This window comes from Tetrao urogallus, assembly GCF_951394365.1.
Source record: "Tetrao urogallus genome assembly, chromosome: 7".
In the NCBI taxonomy this organism is placed as follows: domain Eukaryota; kingdom Metazoa; phylum Chordata; class Aves; order Galliformes; family Phasianidae; genus Tetrao; species Tetrao urogallus.
Window position 1 is genome coordinate 8,151,346 of NC_136820.1, and position 11,296 is coordinate 8,162,641.

At 48.0% G+C, this 11,296-nt stretch overlaps 2 protein-coding genes across 2 annotated transcripts; one reads left to right on the forward strand and one right to left on the reverse strand.

Annotated features, from left to right (window-relative positions):
• Positions 1–2,324: 2,324 nt before the first annotated feature.
• LOC306948581 (C-C chemokine receptor type 8-like) lies at positions 2,325–4,181 on the reverse strand (the record flags this gene model as incomplete). Its single annotated transcript, XM_079538224.1, has 2 exons — positions 2,325–3,404; positions 4,128–4,181. 2 exons carry the CDS (start codon positions 4,179–4,181, stop codon positions 2,325–2,327), a joined length of 1,134 nt encoding a protein of 377 aa, XP_079394350.1.
• Positions 4,182–5,806: 1,625 nt separating this feature from the next.
• On the forward strand, positions 5,807–9,815 carry SLC25A38 (solute carrier family 25 member 38; the record flags this gene model as incomplete). Its single annotated transcript, XM_079538726.1, has 6 exons — positions 5,807–5,928; positions 6,124–6,208; positions 6,978–7,157; positions 7,572–7,740; positions 8,371–8,537; positions 9,693–9,815. The coding sequence occupies 6 exons, from the start codon at positions 5,807–5,809 to the stop codon at positions 9,813–9,815; spliced, it is 846 nt and encodes a 281-aa protein (XP_079394852.1).
• Between the last annotated feature and the right edge of the window lie 1,481 nt (positions 9,816–11,296).

Genomic DNA, 11,296 nt, shown 5'->3' on the forward strand with positions numbered 1-11,296 from the left:
AATGATTCTGCATTTTCCATTATTCTGTTATTTGAAGGTACTGCTATTTTCCTGCAGTGATCTTGTGATGGAAATTGAATGACTGTGCCAGCTGTTGGGGGGAGAGCTGTGCCATGCAAGGAAGGCTTTTGTCTGCAAGTCAGTTTTACAGAATCCTTTACTGCAGGATGCATGCCATGAAATCCTGCAGTGGTGCACATACACAAATATGTGCTGTGGGAAAGCAGAGGTTGTTGCCATCCTTGTGCTACGAGCAAGGTATGATATAGAGCGCTACTGCTGCAAACCTCCAGGGGATAAAGATAGCTGGTGCTGGCATCCTGTTCACCACACTTCAGCTTCAACCTTAATTTCTGTGAAATCCATTCTTGGGCATTTAAACGCTTGTACATACAAAAAAAAAGTCATGTTGAACAAAGGTGGCAAGTTGCCCAAATGGCAGGAGCTGCAGTGCAGAGCTGGTATTGAGGAAGTGGTTAAAACTCATCTTTTCACAGTCTTTGCTTTATCATTTGGGGAATCTGTCATTGCCCACATGAAGGAACATTACCTGTAGCATACATTGTTATCAACCTGTTCTTGTAAAAGACTGCATTTTGCAGATCACCAATATGGATGCACATTAAACAGTATCTGACGATCAGCAGCTAAAGAGAATTGTCTTCTGGGTTTTGTTCTGATCTTCTCTAGGAAATAACCTCAAGGGTACTTGAAAGGTGTGGGGATTTTACCAGGGTAGGCTGACTTGCTAGAAGATAACCTGCCCGAAGACAACCTGCTCTCAGTCTCTTTCTCCCAGGGAGAAGGAAAGAGGGAGAAAGAGAGGGGAGGTGGCTGGAGGAATGGTCAGTTATGTGAATCTGCCAGGGCAGATGAAAATGTGCAATCTGAAATAATCAGTGATAGGACAGGGGAGTTCCTCAGATCTTGTATTTACACTGCAGGAAGAATCTTTATTATAAAACTTAAAATAGGGTGATATCCTGTAGAGAAAAATATACAAGGAACAAAAACTTCAAAGCACCGTTGCATTTATCTGTCAATATATGTGCTACCTCCTGCAGATCCCCAGGAAGATTTTACCCATCACTCTTACCGTATAACAGTAATTTATTTGCTGCTTGCCTAATTCACTCATTCACTAAGCTCTATCTGGAAACTTTGCTTAGATATCAGGTAGGAGCTAAGCCCTGGAGTGATTCCTTAAACTGAGGGACTGTTTCCCTTCACAAAGCATGCTCTCAACCCTGCGATGAGCACAGTCACTGCCTGTAGGATAAATCCACTCTGCTGAGACAAGTGAAAGAGCTGCCTGCTGTCCCAGGCTTGGAAATGAGAGCTGTTCCTCCCGACATCAGGCCTGAGCAGAGAGAAGAAACATTCCTAAGACAACAGCGTCTGCTCTCATCCACTCTCCAAAATTAGACATTTGTTCATGCAGACCAGAAGGCAGTGGCTTTCAGCCCCAGTGCCATAACCATCATCCATTTGGTATTAGTATGCAAACCACTGACCTTTCCTTAGGGGAGACTTAGTTGTCTCCCTCAGAGTGGCAGCTCACTCAGGATGCATGAGGAATTAAATAAGCATTAAAAAAAATAAATATTATACATGCATTTTGTCAACATCTAGGTGAGGAATGCTGAGGTGTGACTTTGACACCCTATCTGCATAGAGAGGCTGCGTATTCCCATCCTTCAAGGTTTTCATCATTTCATTAGGAATATTGGAGGACCATGTGTCCTGTGCTGGAGGGACAGGGCATACCTCTTGGTGTAAAGTCTGTTAATAATTTTTCAGCCTCACTTCCACAAAGTCGGTTGGGCAGAAGGAGCTACTGGAAAGGGAGGAAGATGATAAAAAAAGGTGCTAAAAAATAAGAATCCCAAATAATACAAGCAGGCTTAAGCAAATGATTCTACTTTTCTGGTACCTCCTGTCCTAAAAAGTTGTCTGAACAGTGCATCCCCATACTTCCCTGTGATAGAGACAAAAATCTTATTTGATAAACTATTCAGCTGGTGGGCAGGGGGTACCTGATGAATTTTGCAAGGTGATTTTCAGTGTTTGAAGTTCTCATTCACATTTGCTAAGCACGGGACAGAATAGTGTCCCTGTTCAGAATGGTGTCAGAGCACATGAAAGAGCAAGGTGCACTACAGCTTGCTCTGCTATTGTGTGATTTCCTAGTCTTACTTTGATAACAGGCCATTGCACTGAAACCTCCCCCTACAAGGAAACAGAAAGACTGTTTTTATTGAAGTACTGGGAGAATTTCTCGGTTTCAAATCAAGTCTAAAGTATGGAGCTTCTGCCTTGCAGCTCTACAAGATGCTGCCGACGAAAGAGGACTGTGAGGATGCTGTGTACAGAGAGGTGCGTCTGTCCGTGTTGCGTCTGTTGAAGGCACTGTGTCCTTTGCAGATCAAGAGAAAATGGGTATATTTGCCACAAGCCTCACAGAGATACTTCTTGAACTTCTCCCCAACAAAGGCGTAGATGATGGGGTTGAGGCAGCAGTGCACAAGGGAGAGTGTCTCGGCCAGCTCCAAGGCCAGGTCAAGCCTTTGGCTAGTCTGGCAGTCATCGATGATATGCAAGCTCCTCATAGAGTCCAAAAAGAGCACGATATTGATGGGGGTCCAGAACAGGAAGAACACAATGACAACGATAAAAACCAATTTCATTGCTTTGTATTTGTTCTGAGTATGGCACCTCTGCAGGTTTCTCAAAATGTTGTGGTAGCAGAAAATGAGGATGCTCACAGGGAACAGCCACCCCATGATGTTGACTTCAGAATTACTGAAGACCTTCCAGCCATTACCGCTGCCAGGGTAGAGAGGGATGCACAGTGTCCTGTTATCATCATCCACTTCCTGGAAGAACACAAGGCCTGGCACTGATGCTAAAATGGCTACTGCCCAAAGGACCAGGCTTGCAATGATTCCATGGGTGGTTGTCCGGACCTGCAGGGCATACACAGAGTGCACAATGGCCAAGTACCTGTCAATGCTCATGATGGTTATGAAGAAGGCGCTGCTGTAGAAACCAATGAAGTAAGCAGAGCTGACAATTTTACACATGGCGTTGCCGAAAGTCCACTGGCTTACCAGGGAGTACTGAGTCAGGAAAGGGAGGGAGAAGACAAAGACGAGGTCAGAGATGGCGAGGTTCAGCAGATACACGTCAGTCATGGCCCTGATTTTCTTAAAGACTGTTAGGACCCAAACAACCAAAGCGTTTCCCATGAGGCCAACCACAAACAATATAGAGTACAGCACTGGAAAAAATGAAGATGCAAATGATGGAATACTTTCAAATTCACAGTCAGTGTCCAGTTCAGGGTAGTACATGTTATCATAGGGTGCAGAGGAGTTAACTGCTGGTGACAAATGGTAATCCACCTGTTCAAGGACAATGAAGTTCGTGAGATCCTAATCTCAAATTACATTCCTAGTAAAAATATAGTTCATCTCACATGAAGCCCACAAGTTAAAATCAGGTGTGCCTTGGCCAGGTCAGATGACACAAATGGGGAAAATGGAGAATGAACATGTGTGATGGCTCTGCCATGACAGGATGAGGGTCTTGAGCCAGAGAGGCAGGGAAGATGAAAGGAAATGCAGCTGCTGTGGTAAATCAGCCTCCTTCCACAGCTTCTTGATGTGCCTAGTCCCATGTTTGTATCCAGCCTGAATCTGCTGGTCCAAGTGCTGGAGGGAGCACCACCAAAATAGCAGTCAAATGGGCCAGGGTGCTCAGAGAACCCTCAGCAGAGGTTTTGCAGCTCAGCTCTATGCTCTGTCAAGATCTTTGTCCAGCTCATGGAGTCAGCTGGGTGCCCACGGCTCCAAAGCCATGCAGCTTCCTGGCAGTGCCCACCACAGCCTGCCCAGCCCACTGAGAGTGGTGAGGGCACATCTCCTGCACAGGGACTTCCCCTGTGACTCTAGGGAGGGGTGTGTGAGCCCTGACACAAGCAGCCTCCTCTGCAGAAGGTACCTTCACATATGCTGCTTTCAAAGAACCCCAACCACTGAGATTTGTTCCACATCCTCACTGTCCCCTCCAGAATGACCTCTCCCAGTGGCAGCCCCTCAGGAACAAGCCCAGATGCATCCACTCACCGGCAAGTCCTCCTGCTTTCCTCCGGTCAGCAGGCTCCTCAGGTCCCCATCCATAATCCAGTACTGTGTGAAGTGCCAGAAAAATGTCTCAGTGTATAAAGCACATCTGAGAGGTGAGTATATCTTCATATGTATATAGTGGCAGCACTTACCTTAGTTTACCTTTCAGCACCAAGCCGCCAGCAAAGTCTTTACCCTAACAGCACCGAATCTCAAAGTGCCTCTTCCTCTGTGTGACAGATGTTATATTCAAGGTGCACAAACCCACAAGGCAGTCAGTTCATTCTCTTCAGTTCATGCTTACAGAAAAGGAAACGTGTGTCAGACTTATCTCCTGGATGATCAGTACGTCATTTCACATGAGCAGGAACGTCAATGAAAGAGCTCTGTCACTCACCCCACGCGTCTGCCAGGTGTCCTGTCTCCCACTGGGCGCCCCAGCACCGTTGCCCTGCATCACCGTGAGGGGGAAGCAGCACTGCTGCTCTTGCACACCAGGGACTATCGGGGAAGATGTCTGTGGGGGACGTCCCAGTGATGCAGATGAACAGGAACCTGCGTGTCACCCTTGTCAAAACCTGCACCAGTGGAGGTGACCCCACTGTTACTGTCCCCATCGTGCTGGGTCACCTCCTCATTCATTGTGATCATAACGAGAGAGCAAAGCTCCTCCAACCCCACAGCAAGGTGGGCACCAGGAGGCCACGGTACTGCCAGAGCATCCAGCTCCTGCGTGGGCTGTGAGCTGCTCGGCTGCCATTGCCGCAGCCTCTGGTTGGCTCAGCAGGTCCCGGTGTCTACAGCCGATCCACGGATGCCCTGGTGGCTCCATGTGGGGATAAGGATGGCACTGCCAGGGAGCAGCACGGCTGTGGGGTCTTTGGAGCCACGGACACCCAGCTGCCTCCATGAGCTGGACAAAGCAGCCCGACGCACCACCCCAGCACCACAAAAACCCCCGCACAAACACACCTCACTTGGGTTTGCCAGCTTTATTGGAGGTGAAAGCTCACACCACTAGGCCAGCGCTTCGAGACACGTGTATTTCATTGCGTCCTCAAAGCAGGAGCCAAACAAGGTGCCGACTCACAGAATCACTGATTCGTGACCCCTCAGAACGCGGGGTCTCAAACCAGAGAAAGAAGCCCAAAGCAGCTTTCTAAACACAGCGCTCATCTCCAGGCCGCTCCACCATACACACCCGTGCTTAGCGATGCCCGCGGCACCGACCCGTCACACGCCCGGGATGCAATAAGCCATAACTGACGCATCCCTCGGCACGCTAAGGGTTAAGCGCTGCGCATGCGCGGCTCGCTCCCGCCGTCGTCCGAGCCCGCGCTGGGATTGGCCGCCGGCGGGAAGGTCCGCGCGTCATTGCCGCCCGCCGCGCTCACTGGTTCAGCGGGGCGCTGGGATGCCGGGGCGAGAGGACGAGGTAATGACGTGCGTCCGGCCCGCTGCGGCGCACGCCAAGCTCGCCGGGGTCCCGCGCGGCTCCCCCTGCATGGCAGACGGGGGGGGGGGCGGCCCGTGTCGCCCGCTGCCCGGCGCCCCGTGTGCCGCGAGGTGCGGGACCCGGCCGCGCGGCCGCGCCTTAAAGGAGCGATTTTCCGCCCTCCCGTTCCTTGCGACGCGGTTTAGAAGCGGATAAAGCAGCCATGTCCCCCGTTCCCCTCCAGATGCACCCCGTGCTGAAGGCCTTCGTCTGCGGCTCCATCAGCGGCACCTGCTCCACGCTGCTCTTCCAGCCCCTCGATCTGCTGAAGACCCGCCTGCAGACCTTGCAGCCGGCCGTGGGAGGGTGAGGGCTGTGGGGTCGCGCCGGGCGCCCTTGGAGGGTAACTGGTTCCGAGGCCCTATGGAGCAGCGGCGTGTTCTGGAAGGAGCGGCCAAGGGGCCACGAGGGGTGTATGAGGGCCGGGGTGACACGTGGAGGTGCGGTGATGGGCCCGGTGGTGCGGGGAGGCATTGGAGTGCTGTCTGGTATTCCTTCCAGGTCCGGTCGTGCTGGGATGGTGACGGTGCTTTTCAGGGTGGTTCGTACTGAAAGTCTTCTGGGGCTGTGGAAAGGCGTCTCTCCTGTAAGTGGCTCTTCCGACCTTGACTTAATAATTACATGCACAAGAAAACCTGCCATTTATTGATAACTAAGGACTGGATTGAAGTGGCTGGCTCCTGTACAATTATGAACGAAATCATGTGATGTGGATGGTTAAATCCCCTTGTAAGAAGTTAATGGTTAATGTGGTGAGTGCCACTGGTGCAGTCACTGCGCATTTGCAATCCAGAGCAGCTGAATGCACGAATTGTAAACGTGAGTGGCAGCTGCACCAACCTCATTCTGCTCTGGGATACTGTCTTTACTATGAGAGTGGTGAGGTGCTGGAACAGGCTGCCCAGAGAGGTTGTGGATGCCCTGTCCCTGGAGGTGTTCAAGGCCAGGTTGGATGGGGCCCTGGGCAGCCTGATCTGGTATTAAATGTGGAGATTGGTGGACCTGCATGTGGCAGGGGGGTTGGAGATTCATGGTTCTTGAGCTCCCTTCCAAACCTGGCCGTTCTGTGATCCTGGCCCCACTTGAACCCACTGCATCTAAGTGGCATTAGTTTTTCCTCCTCTTCTTTCCTTAGCCTCTGTTGACTTGATTCCTGCCCATTAGATTTATGAGCAGTGATGAGATCCTTGCTCTTTCAGCCTTTTTTCATAAGGGAGGTGCTCCAGGCCCCTCATGACCTTTGTCACCATCTTTGTGACACTCTTCCTTATGCCCCAGGAAACCATTGGCTTTTAGTGATATGTTTTGTCTAAAGTATGTTTTTTCCGTCTTTCTTTGCTTCTGCTTCTGTGAAGTCCTTTGCAAGATGTATTCCTGGGGTCGGGATTTACTTCAGCACTCTGTACACCATGAAGCAGAAGTTTCTAGGGGACCGTTCACCCACAGCCCTGGAGTCTGTCTTTCTGGGTGCCACTGCACGTGCAGTATCTGGGATTTGCATGTTGCCAGTAACGGTGGTAAAGACACGGTATGAGGTGAGTATGACTTTCTAATTAGTTCACTGTTAACGATGTCACATCTCTTTCTCCTGATGACAGACATTTTTGTCAGGAGGAAATTGCTGCCCCTTGGTACAGCCAGGGATTGTAGTCGTGGTGTCATCCTGCTTCACACATTAGGCCACAAGTGCCAAGCCTTGCCACTGATAACTAGGCAGAAAGTGAATGTGAAACTCACACTGAGATTTTAAAGTTCTGTTTGTATCCAGTGCCTCTGTAATTGTAGGATACTTTTTGTTTTACCTTCTAGAGGCTGAGGTAGGTGGAACACAGTTTTTGCCTTGGCCTGTCCTCTCTACTGCCATCTCTTGTATCAGATGAGAACACTGGCCTCAGGGTGTGAGTGGAGCTCCTTGGCATATGATGACTGACTCTTACCTACCTCTGCAGAGTGGAAGATTTGGCTATGGGAGCGTGTATGGAGCTCTGAAGAGTATCTATCAGACAGAAGGGGCTCGTGGCATGTTCAGTGGGCTCACTGCCACTCTGCTACGGGATGCACCTTTCTCTGGGATCTACCTGATGTTCTACACGCAGACCAAAAAACTCACACCTCAGGGTAAGGCTGAACTTTGGAGGCTGTGACATAAAACACTGCTTTTCTCTCATTGTGCCCTAAAATTCCCTGCTCTGCTTATTGCACGTGTCATCAGTAGTTCAGTTACTCTGCTGTGGGGCTTTAGGTGAGATGTTTGCCTTTTGCTTGTGGAGAGCTAATAGGTCTCATGTCAGTATAGAGATAGAAATTGGCCCAAGATTTACTGTCTTTTTGAGGACTCTTGCTTAAGGTAGGTGAGTGATGCATAAGTTAGGGTAGTGAAGAACTGAAAGAGGGGATGTGTTCAGCAGTGGTTTCTGCTGCTGGTTGTCTTGTATACTGATTAGTTTCCACTGAGCTGGGGTTTCTGCTTATGGAACTGGCTGAGGCAAGACTTAAACAACTTTTCCTTATCTAAGTTCTTGTTACATTCAGTTCCTTAGCAGTGAGTGCTTTAAACTGTTCTAACTTTTAACTTGTAGCCATTTCTCCCCTTCTGCTCTACCCTCAGTAGATTTCAACTTCTGTCATGTTCTGCCATTGATTCTATAATTCAGTAGATTTTCGCTTCATTATGCATGAAGTATGTATTATTATTATGTGGGTATTACTGGCCTCTTTTGTATCTGAGTGGGTTCCCTCTTCTCACAGTCCAGCTGGATCCAGTGCTCATGCCTGTGGTGAATTTTGGCTGTGGGATCTTCGCGGGAATCTTGGCTTCACTGGCAACGCAGCCTGCTGATGTCATCAAAACACACATGCAGCTGTCCCCTAAAAAGTACCGCAGGACAAGCCAGGCCATTGCCTTCATCTACAGGGTAAGGCGAATCTCTTCTAGTTGGTGCAGCTGCAGCCTTGCTTCTGAGTCTTTTTGCCCAGAGCACAGTTATGCTGAGTAAGTTGTCTGTATGCTCTTGCAGTCTGGCTATTCACTGTGAGCATTTTCAGAAGATGAGGGGGGTCATTCTGGGGGAGTCTGAGGCTGAATCTCTTGTTACTGTTTTTTGCGTGGGGAATTTTGCTCAGGGAATTAACTGGATGGGTGCTGTGGTTGATGGTTTGAAGGCAGACGTTTCAGTCTGTTCCTTGAGTTTCTTTGTATTTAATAGGCTATTATCACTACTCAGATTATTTCCTGCTCCTCTTGAATGGATTACAAGGGAGTGGAACTTGCTCCCCAATTACTCTTGTCATTCCCAAATCCTTTAACTGTTTGCACAAAATTACAGAAGATAGGCAGTTGAAGAGTAAGCTGTGCCCACCTTTGTGCTCTAATTCCACAAGTATCTCTCCACACAGATCTGCCTCATGCATCAAGCTGCTGAATGATTAGGCTTCAGTTGTCTGCCATGCCTTTGTCTTAACACTGGTGGTTACTTTAGCTCTGAATGTGAGCTTGGAGTAGCTGTGCTTGCAGCTGCTGCCACCTGTGTAGGCACATTTGTAATTACCACACTAAGGCAAAGGGTTTCCTTAGAATGTAGTAGATCTTAGCAGCTTTGCTTTGTTTTCTTTCCTAAACAAGAATCTGTATTTGTGTATGGATTTTTTTTTTTTGTGCATGAACTGTTTCCTCCTAACAGATGTATTTATTTTCAGTACTTAAAAATTTCAGTTTTTAAAGAACAGTTATGTTATTTTTGTGTACAGGAATGAGCCCTCAAACAAGGACAAGTCATTTTCCTGAAGCAGATTGAAATGATTGCTCCTTGACATTTTCTTTGTCAGGCTAGAGTGTGGCTTTCCCTGTCCTTTGTTATTTTGGCATACCCTTCTTTTTTCAGTGGGTGCCCTGTAATTGCACAGTGTTTTGGATTCTTCCTAAAGGTGGAATGTAATTTAAGCCTGGATCTTTCAGAGGCTGATCTGAATCTGAGCTGAAATACATGCTGGGCTGTTCCATGTAATAAATGATGAGGATTTAAAATGCTGGAGGTAGATAGTAATGGATTGCTGTTCGTTTTCTGCTGCAGGACTTTGGGTTGGTTGGCTTCTTCCGAGGCGGTGTGCCTCGTGCCCTCAGGCGTACTTTGATGGCAGCAATGGCGTGGACTGTATATGAGCAGATGATGGAAAAAATGGGCTTGAAATCCTGACTGACTTGCACTGGAACTGACCAGCCTCACTCCTTCTCCTGCTTGCTGTGACCAGCTGGCACTGGAAAGCTCCCAGCTCCAAGGAGGAATAAGCCTTGCTCAGCTGCGAGGAAGAAAGCCCTTCTGAGGCAGAGGATTAGGCCTTTAGGGAAGTAGAAGGAAGAAAAATCAAATCTTTGCATCTTTTGATCAGTGCATTCCAGAAGGACTGTACTTGGGACTGCCTTGGGCAGGGTTTCCACAGCATGATATCTATGCTGAGAGAAGCCCATTTTAAAAATAGCTCTGTGCTTGCCACCTTTATGCAATGAGAAATTGCTGAGTGTCTGAGGAGAAAACAGTGAGGGCAGTGTTGACTGCAGAACCTGCTTAAGTGTTCCTTGCAGTCTGGCCAGTAAGGCCATCATGGTACACCATCTGATGCAGATCCTTCTTCCTCATATGCTTTGTTCTCCCCGGGAGCACTGCAGACCACAGTGGGACGCTGGATATGTGTCTTGATGTTTATAATGCAAGAGAAGAGAAAAGAAGCCCCGAGGGAAAACTAGGAATACATTTTCTGTCGTTATTTTTGTACTGTGCTCGATTGCAGAGAAGGTAATGTGCACCTCCCTGCTGTGTTGCCTCATTCTGTAACTGAGCATCTTAACACTTCAAATATATTTCTGTAGCTACAACAGCGTTTGCAGTGGAATTAGAAAGAGTAAGGCACTTTAAACCAGAAGTAGAGAGCGCATTAGTTGCTACCAAAATTCTCCTGATTCCCTGAAAGACATTTTTCCTGCTGGTCAGACTATATCAGGAAAACTCAAATGTTTTTTATCCAGTTGTACTAGAGACTTACTCGCTTCCTGTTGCTCATTTGCTGATCCCTCTGCTCCTTAGATGTAGCTTTTGAGATCATAGCTTCCAGAGCGTAAATGTATAATGGAAGCAGGTACAGATACTGACACTTTAAATTTCCCTGAGAAGCCACTACTGACTGCATGTGGAATATCTTTGGTTTGAGAGAAGAGGCTATTCTTTTCTCTAAGCTTTCTCCAAAGTTCGAGGGGTTTGAGTGTTTGGTAGGGACAAAGAAACCCTGGACAGATTGTCAGACGTTCATTTTCTTTTAGCAGGTAGCCTGTTCTTATTTTAGTATTCCTGAGTTTAAACTTGGAGATGAAATGTGTGTGTGTGTGTGTATATTCCCTATGCATTTTAGTTGCTGATGTAGCAATGGGAAAGCACTGTACAAATTGTGCACATAGAGGCATAATGAGGCACGTGAGCAAGGAAAGCTAGGTGACAAATCCTGTATTAAGTTATGTCCTCATTAGAAATCTAAAATGCAGGAATACTTCAGTGGCTTTTAGGCCCTCTCCTTCTGCCTGGTCAAGTAACAAAGACCTGAAGAATCTAGTTGACTGCTGGCGTCTTCAAAGTCAACTGATTTTTATCTGGGTTCTAGGCTAATGCTGTGTTAGGTTTTTCTTCTT